Here is a 17516-nt window from a genome sequence, read left to right as displayed (position 1 = left end):
GAAAACTGATAGTTTTGACGTTGATTTCAACATTTTTGATGAATAGAATATTGATTCATAAATGACGTCATAAAGTATAGGTTTAAGTGATACCCCATATTGTGGTTTGAATGCAATGGTATTCAAGTATTGTATAATAAACTGAGTGTTAGTGCTATTGACACCAAATGTATACCAAATAAGACCCCAATTGTGACGTATGTTTGAAAATATGGCAAAAATAGGACTCAATTGAGTCAATCATATGAATGAATTATAGACTGATTTGATGAGACATTAACTCATTGATTGTGATTATAGTTAATGTGATATCAATTAGCAATCAATGGACACAATGGCGAGTATTGAGACCAATGATCAACAAATTGTTTCCGTAAGAAATGCATTGACACTCGTGTTAACCCATTTAAGCTGAGGTCATGTCCTATACGACTGTCCTGAATGAGCTCTCAATGAGTCATCAATTGATATACAATTAAAGTGATGATTGTTTTGCAGATCATACCAATGACATCACTGTTCACTTCAAATGTGGTTAAATCAACAGATGAAGAGTTAAGTGAAGAGTCGACAACAATGAGAGCGATGTATGAGAAGACCAAAGAGCAGTGCGTTTGTCATTTCGACTCGTGGTCTGAATCGGATCAGACAGACTTCGTTCAGTACTTACTCTCGAAGATGTCTCACTGCCAACACTCGCAAATTAATTGTTATCTCAAACCAATGCTTCAAAGAGATTTCATTTCATTACTTCCGAGTTTGTTTACCATTTATCTAATTGATAGATAATTGATAGATAATTGATTTAATTGATAATATTGTTACTATAATAGAGAAAGGTTTAGATCACGTGGCGGAGAGTGTATTATCTTATTTGGACGCAAAGTCTTTATGTGCCGCAGAGTTGGTCTGCAAAGAGTGGTATAGAGTTATCTCTGAAGGTATGCTTTGGAAGAAATTAATTGAAAGCCGAGTTCGCACAGACACTCTTTGGCGAGGATTAGCTCATAGGCGCGGGTGGTATGTCTTGTAGATGTCTTGATAGACAGTCTATTGATGTCACTAATTATTTTTATGAATTAAGGATTCGCTATTTATTTAAACCAAATGCTGGCGAACAACATCCCGATCATATGTTTTACCGAAGATTATTTCCAAAGATAATTCAAGACATCGACAATACTGAAAACAATTGGAGAACAGGTCGTCATAATTTGCAAAGAATTAATTGTAGGTCTGAATCAAGCAAAGGTGTCTATTGTCTTCAATATGATGACCATAAGATTATTAGTGGATTAAGAGATAATACTATTAAAATATGGGATCGTTCGACACTTCAGTGCTCTAAAGTTTGTCATATTATATACTTTATGTAAAGATTGATTTAATATTAAATGATTTATTTTATTTTAAATAGATATTAACAGGACATACAGGTTCTGTACTATGTCTTCAATATGATGATAAAGTTATAATAAGTGGTTCCAGTGATGCCACAGTTCGTGTTTGGGAAGTGAATTCAGGACAAATGGTTACAACATTAATACATCATTGCGAGGCTGTACTGCATTTGAGATTTAATAATGGAATGATGGTTACCTGTTCAAAGGACAGGTCCATTGCTGTCTGGGATATGGTGTCACCATCTGATATCAATTTAAGACGTGTTCTTGTTGGCCATCGTGCCGCTGTCAATGTTGTTGATTTTGATGAGAAATATATAGTATCAGCTTCTGGTGACCGAACCATCAAAGTGTGGAATACTTCTAACTGCGAATTTGTGCGAACTCTTAATGGACATAAACGAGGCATCGCTTGTCTTCAATATCGTGACAGACTTGTTGTCAGCGGAAGTTCAGACAACACTATCAGGTAATTGCGTTAAATCATATAAAATAAAGTATTAATATATATATGAGTTTTTAATTTAGTATAAGCAATACAAGTAGTCTATTATTTGTATATTATTATCTCAGTTTTAATATACAGTATATATATATATATTATTTATATTATTTTAATTTAAATAGCTGTTTAATTATTAACATTAGTTTTAACATTAAGTGTAATGTGATGGTGAATGACTTGTGAAGCTATAATAAATGTTAAGTAATTAATAAAATGCATGTCAGCCACAGGGCATATACACCCAATGTATAGTAAATATAAATAACAAATAGCTTTTGATAAGCATATTATTGCAATTATTGAAACAATTTGATAATAATGATGAAATTGATAGGTTGTGGGACATTGAATGTGGTACTTGTTTGAGAGCACTTGATGGACACGAAGAGTTAGTTAGATGTATTAGATTTGATAACAAACGAATTGTCAGCGGAGCTTATGATGGGTTAGTAATTAAATAATTATAATTTAGTGATTAATGATTAAAACTAATTGAATTATTTAGTAAAATAAAAGTATGGGATTTGGCGGCAGCTCTGGATCCTCGGTCACCGGCATCTGCATTATGTTTGAAGACATTAATAGAACACACGGGTCGGGTGTTTAGACTACAGTTTGATGAGTTTCAGATCGTTAGCTCATCACATGACGACACTATATTAATATGGGATTTCTTGAGCCCAGAGAACCCACACCCGGCGCCTACACCTAAAAGCATTCACTCGCCCTCCAAATCTTATGCCTGCAGTTATGCTTCATAACCAATGGTAACTTATATATGCTTTAATTATAAAATATTTTAATCATTTATATGTATGATTATGAAATTACATTATAATTTTTCACTTTTAGCTATAATATTGATAGTTAGGTTTTATTTTGTATTTTTTTCAATTTATTATAATTGAGTTAATTAGAAATTGTTGGACAGGTCTTTAATCTATCGATTTTATACCATTTATTTTGAATATCATTCCAAATCTAATTAAACTCAATATAAACTCGAATTGTATTTCATTTCTTACATTTTGTCCAATCAGTAGATCATTAATAAATATAAACTAAGTTATAATTGTTTAAATAAACGCATTTTCACAATTAGTTTAAAATCATATTTTATTTATTAATTTATTAAAACAATTTATTTTGAGACAAAATATAAAAATAAATAAATATACAATTGAATCAAATGAGCTATGGCTCAATTCATCATATTATCAGCTGAAGCGCCAATAGTAGCGTTAGAGTTGGTCATAGCCGGGCCTTTAAGGGAATCATTAATATCGCGACGAAATACCGACAAATTTTGTGTAAACCTATCATAAAATGAATACAAATGAGTGGGTGTTAGGTGTGGGCAATGAAACTACAAACCGGTCGCGATTTTTGGTGAGTAGACTTCGTTCGATGCCTTCCATGAGATTGTCGAACCATTGAGCCATCGATGACTGTTTATCTGACGGCTGTTGACTTATAATGCTTTGTCTTAATTGATTGAAATATTCTTCATTAAGCAAAATGAGTCCTAACAGGGGTCGGCTCATTGACCATTGATTTCTACAATCTTCAAACATTATTATATTTAAAATTGTTGACAACATTTGCTGCAATATTTCCGGTTGTAATTCCAATACTTTAAGACAGGTTTCACTTTCACGAACTAAATTACTTTGCGATGACTTCTTATTGCTTTTTGAGAGCCATTTAAACAAATATGTGATGATATGATCCAATGTTGCACAACAACCGGTGCACACCATTGTGTCCAATGCATTGAGCCCTTCCGATATAGAAGAGAGGATATATAGAAAGACATTTGGCTCTAAATTAGCCAAAAAATTCATGTGATCCTGAGCTAAACACTCCAATAATACATAATATGTTTGACTCAACTTCGGGTAATTCTATAACAAATAATATCAAATTATTTAATTATTCAACTAATTCAATATATATATATATATATATATCTCACCAATAAATCTGATTGAGGTATTGATAACAATAAGTTAATAAAAGTCTTGAGCGCGTCATCCAATGCTGTGTCACCGTATAAATGAAAAACACCAAAGTTTACATATCCTCCACAAAGAGCTGACTTAAGCATTGAAAAACATATTGATATCCCTTTAAGCGTATATTTGAAAATCAAATAAAGTTTTTAAAGTTAAGGAAAATTCATTAAATAATAACATTTTTAAATGCAGTAAAATATACTGTACTGTAATACTGTACTGTATATTAAGCAAAGAAAGGATATTTTAATGGATATATTTGTTCTTTAGGTATGTCTCCCAAAGTTAATATACGAGTGCCATAATTAACAATCATTCGACTCGTTTCCCGAAACAATAATATCCCGTTGGGTGAAGAAACATCAAATTGTAGTCTTTGAGACCGGTTTTGAACCAATTCAGCCATCAATTTAAGCACTGGTGTCGTTACTTGAGGGTCGTGATACCAGTGCTCAACAGCTGTATGAAGTATTGGAGTATACGCTGGATATCTATTAGAAATTATTATTTTTATTTAATGTTAATGTTACTAAATTTATCAATAATTTCTTACATCCATTCAAATAACATCATAAAACTTGTTTTAGTATTAAAAGCAAACGCGAGACCTCTGAGATCACGGGCCAAACCAATCAATCCTTTCTATAAATATTAAAATAATCAATAAAAGTAAAAATGCTTTAATTTACAGAATGATAGCAATAATTCATTAATTATCTGTATTAATGTTTAATGAATGCAAGATTTAACTACAATTAGTGCTATCCGTGAATATACTGTATATATATATATATATATATATATATATATATATATATATATTATTGTTCATACCTTTGCTTCTTCCACGTTAAACATGGAGTTAGACTTTAACAACAACGCTAATGAATCAAATTGAGCTTAAAGTTGAAATAATTTTTGACAATTATTATTATATATTAATTAATAGTAAATTAATTATACTAAAATATTAAGCTAAGTAATGGTAAAAATATGTATTTTAAATATAAATTAATAAGTTATCATCGATGACACATTTAAATACATTTAAATACGAAATACCGGTTAAACTACTCATAAAAGTGAGAAACTTTTCCTCGTCTTCTCCGAGATCTATCATAAGAAGTCGACCTAAAGATGTATAAAGTGTTGACCGACAGCGCATATCACTTATCTGTGCAGAACTGCCCAAAAAGGGAAAGTGTTCACTCTATATAACAAATTGATTTAATATTATAATTATTATTAAAAACAAATAATAAATGTTACATACGGTATGATTGTTAAGTATGAACTGAACTTCATCTAATTTGACCAGTTTTCGGACACTGCTATAGCCAACCGATAAATCATTGAGTATTTGCAATGTTTTTGTAACAATAAGTTCACTATTTCCCCAAAACTTCAAATTAGTGATTCTTTAAATAAAACATTAAATTAATCTTTAATAACATTAAAAAAACTTATCTTTAGATTATTAACAATACATTTTTCTAACGAAAACACTTAAAACCATAGTTTCTTCCGTAAGTCCTAACACTTCAGAAAGTCTTCGATAAACTTTAGATGTTTTCTGGACCTGATCGCCGACATATATTTTACGAAACTGTTCAAAAAAGGAAAGCATCGCCAGTTCCAGTCTCTTACAACAACCACCCTTAACAACACAAATAAGGAAATTTAGTTATAATTTGTTTGTACTTTACCTATAAATCAGATTATGTATACCTGAGCTAACCGCGAATCTGTATAATTCATAAGTTGAAGGACACGAAAAGCTAACTCTCCATCCATGGCGTCGTGTTCATCGGTGCTATTTAGGAATATACGTCCGCCAATAGCGGCACCAATAATATAGACCAACCACGTAAGTCGACCTTCTTGTATGGTCACATCCATCTGTGATAACGTTGGATTTTGAAGTAACTCTTGATAAGTTTGAGCCGATTGATCAAATAATTGGACAATTAAAGCACAAGTCTTCTCATATTCACACCGGGCTATTGTGGACAGTTGGTCTAATTGTTGTTGAACCATTCCAATATCATCAAAAGGGTCTTCCAAACCATTTCTAACAACATCACTAACTGATTCTAATCGCGATGTAATGTAGGCGCGGGTAACTTCTGGAGTGTATGTTTCGAGTAAATGTGGTTCAGAGGCTTTTACATAAGGAACTGATGCAACCATTCGTTGCCATAAACTTAGTAAATAATGGATTGAATTGGGAGCGAATTGCCACATCTGTATCGTATGAATTAGATTTTAATTAATACCATTAGGTCTGTACCGTATTCTCTCACAAATATGTCATTAATTGAAACTCAAATCTATTACTACCGGTAAGTCTATATGTATTTAATCTCAATGCATACCCTGATTATTAATATTATGAGTTTTAATTTATCGAATAATTATAATCTTATTGTAATATTAATATTATAATTTTTAGTTTTGCATAAATTGTTATTTATATTAGAAACTATTATATGTATAAAATAATAATGAGATGAATGAGTTTAAGAGATATGAAGTAATCATAAACATGAGCTCACCTGAAGACTTGTTACTGTAAATTTGGTTATTAAAGCTATAGTTTCTGGATATCCGTCAACTTTAACTAATTCACTTAATTGATAGTTTGATTTGAGTCGCGCTAATAGTCTACAAAATTCATGATAACATCCGGGATCTGAAAGTCCCGAAGGATTCTCTAAAATATAACGAACACCAGTCACGAGTTGCATAAGAAATTTAGCTCTTTCTGTGTTATTGAAGAGAGAGCGTCGCACTGATGCAAATTGAACCAAACATGACAGTGCCTGAAATGACAACTCATTTTAAATGTATTTTCAATAAACAAAATTACTTACAATTGGTGCTAATGATGGCGGCAGACAATGAAAGAGGTCAAAGAAAAGCTGTAATGTATTAAAATCAAGAAAAGCTGGTCTCCAACTCGTCGGGATTTGGACACCTGTTTTCATATAATTATATAATATTAATACAATATTATTACTTATTTCTTAATCTCGATTTACACGACAAGTCATCAGAAGATTCATCAGGAGAGGTGCCAATGAAGTCAAATGAGAGACAATTAAGAGCAAGACGTAGAAGATTGCTGACCAAATTCTGTTGAGATTCATCAAGAAATTTGGTATCTTTCCACGTCTGAAGGGCTCCCCTTAACATTTCGTGAGCCAATTGAAACGTTTCAAATAAATGGTTGTCTCTAAAGGAAGAAGCAATCTTTCTTTGCTTTGTTATGGAACGGCTGGCATCGGATCCACTTATTTGACTATTTTAAAACATATCAAATCAGTAATAATTTATATGAATAAATACAAAACCATAAAAAACTTACTTTATTTCACATGTCATTTGCGATAACAATTGAACACCAACTATGGCATATTCAACGGGACCCTCAAATTGTTAATAAACCAACAAAATTAATATTATATTATAATAATCATAATTATTATTTTGCCAATAAAATCATCTATATTTTAACTATGCAACAAACCATTTAGTTTAATTTAATATAACATTCAAATTGTAAATGTAATATTGCAATAGTTTATTAGTTTTGTTTAATTGTCATATTTATAATAAATGTTTTAAATAAAAATATAAGATTATTAATAAAGTTTTATTTTATATAAATACTTAGTTAAAAGTTAACAATCTACTAAAATAGTAAATGTTTAAAAATATTATAAAATAACATAAGTAATAAGACATTACCGTAATATTATTTGTTAAATTACAATTACTAAACTATATTTATCAACTGGTTTTGACAAAACTGTATTTATTGTCACCTCTAAACTTTACATAACATAATTGTTATCATTAAATATAGTTATGTTTTGGTTTATAATTTAAATTATAATTATAAATTAGTAATTATTTAAATATTGCTAATTAATCGAAAGTATAGACAATAAAGATAATATAGACATTTTATATAACTTATTATAAATTTGTATTAAATTTTTATAAACTATGAAATATATTAGTAGATAATTATTTTATAATAAATTACTATAAATACAGTAATATTTATTTCTATAGATATACATAATAAATATATTAGAAAAACTAATTACTTTAATTAAATAATCACTAAATATATTAATAATAAATTAAAGTGATATCGACTTACCGTAAGAAATGGTTTGACTTGTGGTAAGACATTTCTGAAGACAAACTCTTCTTTGTCGGTCTCAAACCATCCGAGTTTTGTTATGCGAGCAAACAGTTGTACCAAAGCTTGTGTCACAAACGGTGCTAACTTTGGACGCGAAGCCAAATAGTTTAAGATATAGTTTCTTATGTCCAGTCGTTGCTGATGTGATAATATGTTTGGATTTCTGGTCACAAGTTTTGTTAACGTCGTTGCGGCCAATAGTTGCGCGTATGAAGACTGACGATAAAGAGATATAATAATTACAAATTAAACAAAATATGATATTTATATTTAGTCATTACATCTCCTCTTTCCAGAAGTAGTTGACATTTCGACAGACAAGTGGGTGATTGAGTTAACAGCGCTAAAGTTGTCTCCGCTTTGTTTCTTTCAATTGAATCCGTCGATGAATACAATTGTTTGCATAAGAGCTCCAATTGTGCCAATTCCTGACAGATATTACCATCCATTACATCCAACACTTTAACATTCAATCACTTATTACTTACCAACTCTTCAGACATATCTTGCAATGTTGTTATTTGATCCACACTTTAAACTAAGATATCTTACCATAAAATTTATTAATTAAAAATTAATTTTAATATTCATTCATTTAAAGGCACTTCAAATCAAATAATTTGAATTAATTGGTGATTAAGTGTTCAAAAGTTATAATCATTGACACGAAGTCTTGTTTAATATAAGAAGTGGTAAACTAGTGATCAATGAGTGGATGAAACACACAATGATTGCGATAATCAATGAATTTTTTATTCAAAACAATCACACATTTCAATGCATTTCAATACATTCAATACAACAACAAGTATAACATGTATTAGTATTATATTAATGTAAATTCATATCACTTTTACACTATTAATACAAAATAATATTTATATTATAATAACAACAATAAGCCATACATTCACTATTTATGTGTCCATTAGTGATGTCTTCAAATGATTTTTTTTAATTAAATATTATTTAAATTAAATAGACATTAAATAAACAATTAAATTTCAAAATTCATATTTAAAGTTATATTTTTTGATTAAAATTAACACATAATTTAATGTAATTACTATAAAACATAAACTTTATTCAATGTATTTAATGCTAATTTTGTGAATCATTTATGTTATAGTTATTGAAAAAATAAACATTTGTGTGATTACAATGAATACAATACAATACAATACAATACAATGATATGATATTTTGATATCAAATCAAATGTAGTTATGATTTGCACTAATTTTGAAACATTAAGACAACAATCAAGTGATAGTGAATGCAATCGCCGACAGACCAGTTTGTGACCAGCGGTGCGATGGCCCGAGTGATGGCCAATGCAATGCCGCAAACAATGCATTCAATGATATCTCCCGGTTTGCAATCACTTTATGATCATTGCTTAAGAGTATATCCAACACAATCTAATCCATTGCAAGTGACAGCTGTTCTCAAGTATTGGTAAATCATTTATCAAGACTACAAAGTTATCACAAATTTAGTTGAAATAACTATTTGTGAAAATATGACACTTTTAGTGAATAAATGATAAATTTGTTATTTAAAGGTTGGGTGGACCCGATCCTCTCGATTACATTTCAATGTACTCTAATCCAGGCGATGCAGATCAAGATATTCCTCCACATTGGCATTACATCAGCTTTGGATTAAGTGATCTTCACGGAGACGGAAGAGTTCACGAGTTAAATATAWAATTAATTGTCTTTTGAGTTATTTTTAATTAAAATTATTGTTATTAAGGATAACTGATTTGCAAACTCCGAGTGGTTTTGGTTTTGAATTGACATTTCGTCTGAAGAGAGAGCCAGAAGAGATGAGTCCTCCCACGTGGCCGGCGGCTGTAATGCAAGCATTGGCCAAATATGTATTTCAATCATCAAACCTGTTATGTGCTGGTGATCACGTCTCGTGGCACTGTCCTCTAGATAACAGTGAATCGCGGATTCAACACATGCTTATGTCAGAAGATCCACAATTAGGTCAAGTGATGACTTGTTTCGGTTCCGTTACTTTCATACAAATAGTTGGCGTTTGTTTAGAGGAATTAAAAGCGGCGCAGAAATGGAACGGTCCCGGAGTTATTGACTTACTTCGATCACATCCCAGAGCTGGTGGACATTGGTTAGTGACTGATATGCGCAGAGGAGAAACCATCTTTGAATTAGATCCACAACTTAAAGAAGCTGTCGATGACGGTATTGCTACTCAAGGATCTAATTTAAGTGGAGTCAGTGCTCGTTGTTCTTGGACTCAACAATCTGTGTCTACAAATAATAATGAAGAGAGCAATGATGACTCTGATGCCAAAGACATCGATAACAATAAAGTAACTATTGGTGAAAATGAAAACAATGATTGTTTTGTTAGAGAAGACAAATATAGCCAAAGTAGGAATAGTTGTAGTTCTGCAATGTCTGTATCTCATGACCAACAAAATCAAAGCAACTCTCGTATGTCATTTGCCAGTGAAACGGGTGCTCCAGAACCGGGAGAACTAATCCAAACTAAATATTTAAAGCGTCTAAATCTGAAGTTTAATTTAGAGGCCGGACTACTATTACCACTAGCATTAAGGTCTGTATATTGATTTATTGCAATATCATTTGAAAACATACCGGTACTTTAGATAAATAATTAAGGTATAGATGTTATATTAGATTTGAGGGTTAAATTTTACAAATTTTAATTACACCAAGACAATATTTTAAAATGTCAATTTTTATAAAATATATAATATTTATTCAAATTAATATATTCAACAGTTATTAAATTTAAGACCAAATAGTGTTATCAGTTATCTATTTTGAACTTAGATTTAAAAATAAACATTAATTAAATTAAAATACATTTCACTGAATTTCATACAAAAGTTTTGGTACTATTTATTGTAAAAATATATCATACTTTCCTTTCTAACAATGAAGGGAAGGAAAATAAAATATTTTCCGGAAAAATGGAGGGATTTTATTAAGGAACTTCCCTCCTTTGGACATTTTCCCGAATTCAACATTAATATATTATTATATTTTTATAATTTAAGATAATCAATCAATTTATAAAAATGTTATTGCTTAACATAATAGTAATAATCATAATTTTGGTACATTTTTTATTATATGACAATTTTTAATATTATTAGTCAACTAGTCTTGATTAGATAAAAAATCTTTAAAAATCAAGGTTAACCTCTAAGTTGGTTAATCTACTTACTAGTAATATATATTTACAGTAAGTTTAAAGGAAATTTTATATGAAATCAAATTAATAATTATCAATAATTTTTGAAATTTAATGTATTGTAAACTTTTTAGGAGTAATATTTTTATCGATAAAGTTTTCAACAATAGTTTATTTGTTTTTTTTTTCAAAATCAGAGGCCGTCTCAAACATGACCGACACTTTACATTCAAGAGTATTATCGGTGACTTAGCCATCACTTTTGTCACTCCAGCGGTCTCGGGATCATTTGTGTCAATTACACAGCCATATGCTATACACGGCCCATGGCTTCAAGTGCTTATACCTAATGACTATATTGATAGAATGTTAGCTGATTTGAATCAATTAGATGATTACCAAAATGACAATCAAGTATTAATTTTATACTATACCTGTATTACTATATATTTTTAATTTGATTAATAACTTTAATTTAAAGGATAATTTGCCAAAAAAATATGATTGGCCAGAAAAAGGACTATCGATTGAATTGATGCCTGAAGATAATTAATTACAAATAACTGCAATTTAAAATGTTATTTAAATGTTATTTACAATTTTGAAATAATTATTTTATATATAAAATGTAATTATTTTGATAAATCATGAATAAAAAAGTCATCATTAGATTGAGTGCTCGATTCGGGTGTCATATGTGGTCTTCTTCGCGATGAAATCTGTGACCGAGGCTTATAAAGATCAGTCGTGTCATATCTTTTAGACTGCGATTGCAATTCATTTCTGAAATAATTATTTAAATTTAGTGAGAATTTCATTCATTACTATTAATAAAATATGGATTCAAACCTATTTCTACGACTTCTTCTTGTATTAATTCGCGATTGGTTTGAATCTTGTGTTGTCTCTGATAGTGAACTTTCAACAGATTCTCTGGAAGAACATCTCGAATCTTCGTTTCTTTTAATTATTTTAGAATTTCTGTGAGAATATAAATCATAAACATCTTTGTCATTACTGTCAGAATTATAATGTCTTTTCCTTCTTGAACTAAATCTGTGTTCATTATCTGATTTTATATTATTAAATGTATCATTCATTTGGTTGCTTTCATCTCTGGAAGTGCTGGCAATAGTAATATCCTTTTCTGTAAAAATCGACGAAAACTCTTTTGAGGAATACTTTGGATTTATTTTCCTAACCCTTTTCGACTCATTATTAACATTAGTTTGATATATATTATTATCTGACAATTGTTTACCGATAATTGTTTTATTATCACATTTATTATTCTTATCACTCAATGGCTGTTCATTAGATAGCACTTCAGTGATCTGTTTGGCCACTTTAAGACTAATTTTCTTTTTGTTATCACTGAGTTCATCATTGGAACCGTCTAATGATATTTCATCGTCAAAATCTGACAAATCGCTCGTATGGACGGAACTAACATCAGAGAGATCTGATTTAATATCTTTTTGTTTAACTTTTTCAACTTTTTTCTCAACAATCATGTGATTTGTTTCCGACGATTGATTACTTTGTTCATTAAATAATTCATTATTAACTTCACTATCATTCAAATCTTTAGTTAAAACATTTTCATTATTTTTATTACCGGTAATCAAATCTGTATTTAATTTAATACTGTTATCAATGGGTGAGTAAGCGAGTGGTCTAAAGGTTTCATGTATTGGTGGAGTCGACCAATCGTTATAAGCATTGTCTGAATGAATATCATTTTCTTCTTTAACTTTAATGTTGTTATCTGTAGACGAATTTGAATCGGTTTCGGTGTCCATCGGTATGTCTTGTGGTTCAACTTTTACTATTGTCTCTAATTGACTCTTGACATCGATTTTCAAATCATTTAATTCACTCTTTGAATTACTTTTTGACAATTTATTTGATGGATAGTCACCATTAAAAGCAGGTACTGGTGTTTCGTCTTGAATTCCCAAAAATTCTTTGACAACGCTTTCAATTTTAGGCCAAAAAAATGAATTAATCTTAAAGTTGACGACTTGTTCGACCAAATGCTCGATACCATACTTAAGCATTCCGGACCTGTTTATCACCAAAAGACAGTTATTTAAATCAAATCAATCAAATAATTACTCATTTAATTGTCGGCGAAGTCTTTCTCTTAATTGGTTTTTATTAAGACTTTGACTCCATTTTTGTTGCGATAAAAACTTGGAAACGTAACCCTCGACTCTCTGCAGAAGATTCTGAAAGGATGGCTATATTTGGACACAAATTATCAAAAGAGTTAATCAAATCATCTCATCGATGGCTATCATATGTGGACTAACCTTTGTGTCGGCGTCTGAAAGACATTCACGTCTTAACTCATCAAATATACCGCGAGATTTGATTGTATCGACAATTGTATTGATTAAGAGTGAGTCACAACTCGAGGAATGACTTGATTGAGACATCTTTGCGAAGATATCGACGATTTGTCAACAATTGAAACAAACAATCAGTTTATGCTATCAATCATAACATTAAACAAACATTTAAGTCAATTACCGAACACACCTCTAATTGATTCACAAAATTCAATTTAAAACAACGCAAATAGAGTTCGCAAATCTATCCAATGAAGGGAAGTTCTCTAATAAAATCTTCCCAATGAAGGGAAGTTCTCTAATAAAATCTTCCCAATGAAGGGAAGTTCTCTAATAAAATCTTCCCAATGAAGGGAAGTTCTCTAATAAAATCTTCCCAATGAAGGGAAGTTCTCTAATAAAATCTTCCCAATGAAGGGAAGTTCTCTAATAAAATCTTCCCAATGAAGGGAAGTTCTCTAATAAAATCTTCCCAATGAAGGGAAGTTCTCTAATAAAATCTTCCCAATGAAGGGAAGTTCTCTAATAAAATCTTCCCAATGAAGGGAAGTTCTCTAATAAAATCTTCCCAATGAAGGGAAGTTCTCTAATAAAATCTTCCCAATGAAGGGAAGTTCTCTAATAAAATCTTCCCAATGAAGGGAAGTTCTCTAATAAAATCTTCCCAATGAAGGGAAGTTCTCTAATAAAATCTTCCCAATGAAGGGAAGTTCTCTAATAAAATCTTCCCAATATTAGGGTATATGCCCTATATATAGACTCTATATTATAGAGTATTATAAATTATTTATTAATATTTTTAATAATAATATAATATTTATTAATATTAATGAAAATGTATTGATTTTAGTGATGTTTGCTTTACATGAGTGCTGTAATTGAAGTCAATATTTATAGAAATATTTAAATTTATTGTATTTTATAATCAGGGTTTTTAGTAAATAAATGCCTACATTGTCAATGCCCAAATTTATGCCATAAAGGCATTTTGGGCATCTATTTTATTTGCCTGCTAATTTAAATTGCTAAAAAGTTATTGTATTTATACAAATAACGTAATTTAGTTTTTTACCATGTAAATTAAATATACAATTAATAGACTTAATTCTAATTAAATTACTGTATAATTATAGGTATACCAAACAAATATAGAGATAAAATAATGTTTTTTAGTTAATTAATAATATAAAATTAAAATAATAGGTGTGACCACCTGAAAATAGATGCCCAGGGCATGGCAGAGACAGTTGGCAAAACTGGCATCTATTGTTTATGACTGCCATTTTTAAAACCCTGTTTATAATACGTTGAATAGATCTGTAAAGACCTGTAGTCTATGTTTGAGTCAATTGTTGTTTATTGACATAAATAGACAATAAATATAACATAAATTGGTTTACAATTAATATAAACATATTGTTTGAAAAGTGATAACAATTTAATTGTTTTGTTTGAATCACTGATTGAATCACTGATTGACACAACAGTTGTTATAACATATCTTTTGGTGAGTGAAGACACAAGACTTATAAAAGAGTTAATTGTTTTAATGTTTGCAATGATTTGTAGTCAATAGTAGACATAAATCGGTGTTTCGATGGCCCGAACCAAACAGCGACAGACGGCTCGCAAGAGTACCGGCTCTTGGAATCAATCGGCGAAATACACTTCGCTTATGAAGAAGTTGGAGACAAAAACAGGAAAGGGTTCCGGAAAAGGACGCAAATCTACGGTTTGTTTGTTATATTCACACAAAATATATTATAACAAAACAATTGAAATACATTTTAATTTACAAAAATATTTTAACATTTCATACGTTTTGTTAATAGTATTCAAGTTATACTGTAATGAGATTTTTGTCAATCAAAATGTCTTTTTATTATCTCTTTACTGATCCGTAACAATAAAAACGGTTATTATAGCTAAAGTTGTAAAGATTTTTAGCCAAACACTAAAAGAGATAATTTTTGATAATCTTTACAAATATTACACTATTTTTTCGATATTTTGTTTTGAAAACAGTTTTTGATGTTTTTATTATTGAATTATTTGAATCATTTGTTTTTAACCAAAAGGGCGGCAAAAGTCAATTCGTGAAGAAGAAGACATTCCGTTACAGACCCGGAACTATAGCTCTTCGTGAGATTCGTCGCTTCCAACGGACCACTGAATTATTGATTCCTCGGTATTATTGATATATATTTTATATATGTTTGCATTTTATCTAATATTGATATTATTATTTCATATGAATTAGACTACCGTTTCAACGATTAGTACGTGAAATTGCATCTGACTTTAGGGACAGTTTGCTCTTTCAATCGGCCGCTTTAGGAGCTCTTCAAGAAGCATCTGAAGCCTATTTGGTTGGACTTTTTGAAGACACAAATCTTTGCGCAATTCATGCCAAGAGAGTGACAATTATGCCGAGGGATATACAGTTAGCCAGAAGGATACGCGGAGAACGTACCTAATAATGACATCATTGGATCATAATATTTATAGTATATACTACAGTATATATATACAATGTATATATATCACTCATTTTGTTTTTTTGTATTTAAATTAAAATTAATTTTCATAAGATATTATATTTTGTATTACTTTAATCTAATATTCGTATTTTTATTGCCGTTTTCATTGTATTGTCATTTGAATATAAAATAATTCAAATATTAGATATGTTTAACATCTAAAGATAGCATGTATTTAAAATATTACAGTATTTGTTAACATTTAAATTTTATATACTATATTACATGATGTATATTCAATCAATTAATTTAATAATCAATAATATATTATAAAATCATAATAGCAATTTAATTTGGTTTAATATTGTGATATAAATTATTTATATTAATACTTATATACATTGATTGCTTATATGCGATAATTACAGGTAAATGCACGACAATAACACCAATAATTTTAAAGAGATAAATAATTACCGGTTGGGATAATACTACATAGCATTGTCAGAATAAACTGATAGAAAATTTTTAGACTCAAACTAAAATGTTTTTCATATACTTTCATATTTAAATTACAAAATAATTAAATATAAATAAAAGTCAAATCAAATAATAATTGAATCGATTACACCGTTTACACCCTTACTTGACTGACATACCCTCTCATACTTAATCACATTCACAAACTTTCTTTTTAACTAAAAAGCGTAAATAAAAAAGTCATACGAAGTGATAGTTAAAAACAATTTTATTAATTTTTTTGACATTAAAAAAATTTGTTATTCTTTAGCTCGAATGAGACGCTTTATTCGGTCAGATTTAGTATCGCATACCTGTGCCAGTGAACCAAAGTTAGGTCTTTCAAAAACGGCATTTAGTAACATATGAAACACTGTTTCTCTCTTAAGTTTTTTAAAAAATATTTTTCTAAATCCAAAAAATTGTTAAAAGCTTTGTAAGGAATGTATAGGAAAATTGTATTAAAACCTCCATTCGATTACTTTTCAGATAATGATTTAAAAAGTTTCTTTTGAACGGATATTATAGTTATAAAAAAACCAAATCTTTGATATCTGATAAATAACAGCATTTATAGTTAACTAAGTTATAGTTATAGTTTATACCCATATTGTCAATAATTGAATCCACTTTTGCCTACAGGAAAAGCACATAAAAATTGTGTCGATATTACGAGATTCAAAATTGTCTGGCATTTCAGATATTGGACACTTCAAGAAGTCACTGAAACTGAACCAAATGAGCAAATATAATAAAAACAAGAATATATGGCTAAAAAATATGTCTAAATTTTTATGACAACAAAAACAATGTCTTATTTTAGAGTTAA

At 29.6% G+C, this 17516-nt stretch overlaps 5 protein-coding genes across 5 annotated transcripts; 3 read left to right on the top strand and 2 right to left on the bottom strand.

The window, feature by feature from the left end:
* The first annotated feature begins 100 nt into the window (after nt 1-100).
* On the top strand, nt 101-2982 carry LOC128965926 (F-box/WD repeat-containing protein 1A-like). Its single transcript, XM_054312705.1, has 7 exons — nt 101-373; nt 499-757; nt 834-1020; nt 1085-1349; nt 1418-1872; nt 2243-2353; nt 2414-2982. Exons 1-7 carry the CDS (start codon nt 326-328, stop codon nt 2667-2669), a joined length of 1581 nt encoding a protein of 526 aa, XP_054168680.1. The 5' UTR covers nt 101-325; the 3' UTR covers nt 2670-2982.
* Nucleotides 2983-3109: 127 nt separating this feature from the next.
* On the bottom strand, nt 3110-8588 carry LOC128965825 (exportin-7-like). Its single transcript, XM_054312602.1, has 16 exons — nt 8421-8588; nt 8095-8355; nt 7291-7352; nt 6965-7224; nt 6797-6900; nt 6479-6745; nt 5652-6167; nt 5411-5580; nt 5197-5341; nt 4986-5133; nt 4758-4822; nt 4477-4565; nt 4169-4414; nt 3884-4043; nt 3283-3812; nt 3110-3224 (listed from the first exon to the last, which is right to left on the bottom strand). The coding sequence occupies exons 1-16, from the start codon at nt 8586-8588 to the stop codon at nt 3110-3112; spliced, it is 3306 nt and encodes a 1101-aa protein (XP_054168577.1).
* Nucleotides 8589-9291: 703 nt separating this feature from the next.
* Nucleotides 9292-11958, top strand: LOC128965959 (suppressor of fused homolog). The gene is made up of 5 exons (XM_054312751.1): nt 9292-9597; nt 9704-9838; nt 9898-10731; nt 11532-11748; nt 11816-11958. Exons 1-5 carry the CDS (start codon nt 9416-9418, stop codon nt 11885-11887), a joined length of 1440 nt encoding a protein of 479 aa, XP_054168726.1. The 5' UTR covers nt 9292-9415; the 3' UTR covers nt 11888-11958.
* LOC128965958 (biorientation of chromosomes in cell division protein 1-like 1) lies at nt 11899-13935 on the bottom strand. Its single transcript, XM_054312750.1, has 4 exons — nt 13650-13935; nt 13453-13577; nt 12184-13401; nt 11899-12117 (listed from the first exon to the last, which is right to left on the bottom strand). The coding sequence occupies exons 1-4, from the start codon at nt 13773-13775 to the stop codon at nt 11967-11969; spliced, it is 1620 nt and encodes a 539-aa protein (XP_054168725.1). The 5' UTR covers nt 13776-13935; the 3' UTR covers nt 11899-11966.
* A 1101-nt stretch (nt 13936-15036) lies between these two features.
* Nucleotides 15037-16235, top strand: LOC128965776 (uncharacterized). The gene is made up of 4 exons (XM_054312544.1): nt 15037-15195; nt 15258-15420; nt 15767-15876; nt 15949-16235. The coding sequence occupies exons 2-4, from the start codon at nt 15286-15288 to the stop codon at nt 16163-16165; spliced, it is 462 nt and encodes a 153-aa protein (XP_054168519.1). The 5' UTR covers nt 15037-15195; nt 15258-15285; the 3' UTR covers nt 16166-16235.
* The last annotated feature ends 1281 nt before the right edge of the window (nt 16236-17516 follow it).

Source organism: Oppia nitens, unplaced genomic scaffold (assembly GCF_028296485.1).
Source record: "Oppia nitens isolate AA-2021 unplaced genomic scaffold, nextdenovo-longstitch-racon4-pilon3 scaffold18_pilon_pilon_pilon, whole genome shotgun sequence".
NCBI classification, from domain to species: Eukaryota; Metazoa; Arthropoda; class Arachnida; order Sarcoptiformes; family Oppiidae; genus Oppia; species Oppia nitens.
The sequence above is the reverse complement of the archived record's forward strand: the minus strand, read 5'-3'. Positions and strand labels throughout refer to the sequence as shown.

Excerpts from the sequence above, each read along its gene's own strand:
- LOC128965926 (XM_054312705.1), top strand. The coding sequence starts at position 326 with ATGGACACAATGGCGAGTATTGAGACCAATGATCAACAAATTGTTTCC. Across the intron at positions 1,873-2,242 it reads AGTTCAGACAACACTATCAG|GTTGTGGGACATTGAATGTG; the intron begins GTAATTGCGTTA and ends TGAAATTGATAG. Across the intron at positions 2,354-2,413 it reads GTCAGCGGAGCTTATGATGG|TAAAATAAAAGTATGGGATT; the intron begins GTTAGTAATTAA and ends TGAATTATTTAG.
- LOC128965825 (XM_054312602.1), bottom strand. The coding sequence starts at position 8,588 with ATGGATGGTAATATCTGTCAGGAATTGGCACAATTGGAGCTCTTATGC. Across the intron at positions 7,225-7,290 it reads CAAATGACATGTGAAATAAA|TCAAATAAGTGGATCCGATG; the intron begins GTAAGTTTTTTA and ends GTTTTAAAATAG. Across the intron at positions 5,342-5,410 it reads AGTGTTTTCGTTAGAAAAAT|AATCACTAATTTGAAGTTTT; the intron begins GTATTGTTAATA and ends TTTTATTTAAAG.
- LOC128965959 (XM_054312751.1), top strand. The coding sequence starts at position 9,416 with ATGCAATCGCCGACAGACCAGTTTGTGACCAGCGGTGCGATGGCCCGA. Across the intron at positions 9,598-9,703 it reads ACAGCTGTTCTCAAGTATTG|GTTGGGTGGACCCGATCCTC; the intron begins GTAAATCATTTA and ends TGTTATTTAAAG. Across the intron at positions 10,732-11,531 it reads CTATTACCACTAGCATTAAG|AGGCCGTCTCAAACATGACC; the intron begins GTCTGTATATTG and ends TTTCAAAATCAG.
- LOC128965958 (XM_054312750.1), bottom strand. The coding sequence starts at position 13,775 with ATGTCTCAATCAAGTCATTCCTCGAGTTGTGACTCACTCTTAATCAAT. Across the intron at positions 13,402-13,452 it reads CTTCGCCGACAATTAAATGA|GTCCGGAATGCTTAAGTATG; the intron begins GTAATTATTTGA and ends GGTGATAAACAG. Across the intron at positions 12,118-12,183 it reads AGAAGAAGTCGTAGAAATAG|AAATGAATTGCAATCGCAGT; the intron begins GTTTGAATCCAT and ends TAATTATTTCAG.
- LOC128965776 (XM_054312544.1), top strand. The coding sequence starts at position 15,286 with ATGGCCCGAACCAAACAGCGACAGACGGCTCGCAAGAGTACCGGCTCT. Across the intron at positions 15,421-15,766 it reads GAAAAGGACGCAAATCTACG|GGCGGCAAAAGTCAATTCGT; the intron begins GTTTGTTTGTTA and ends TTTAACCAAAAG. Across the intron at positions 15,877-15,948 it reads ACTGAATTATTGATTCCTCG|ACTACCGTTTCAACGATTAG; the intron begins GTATTATTGATA and ends CATATGAATTAG.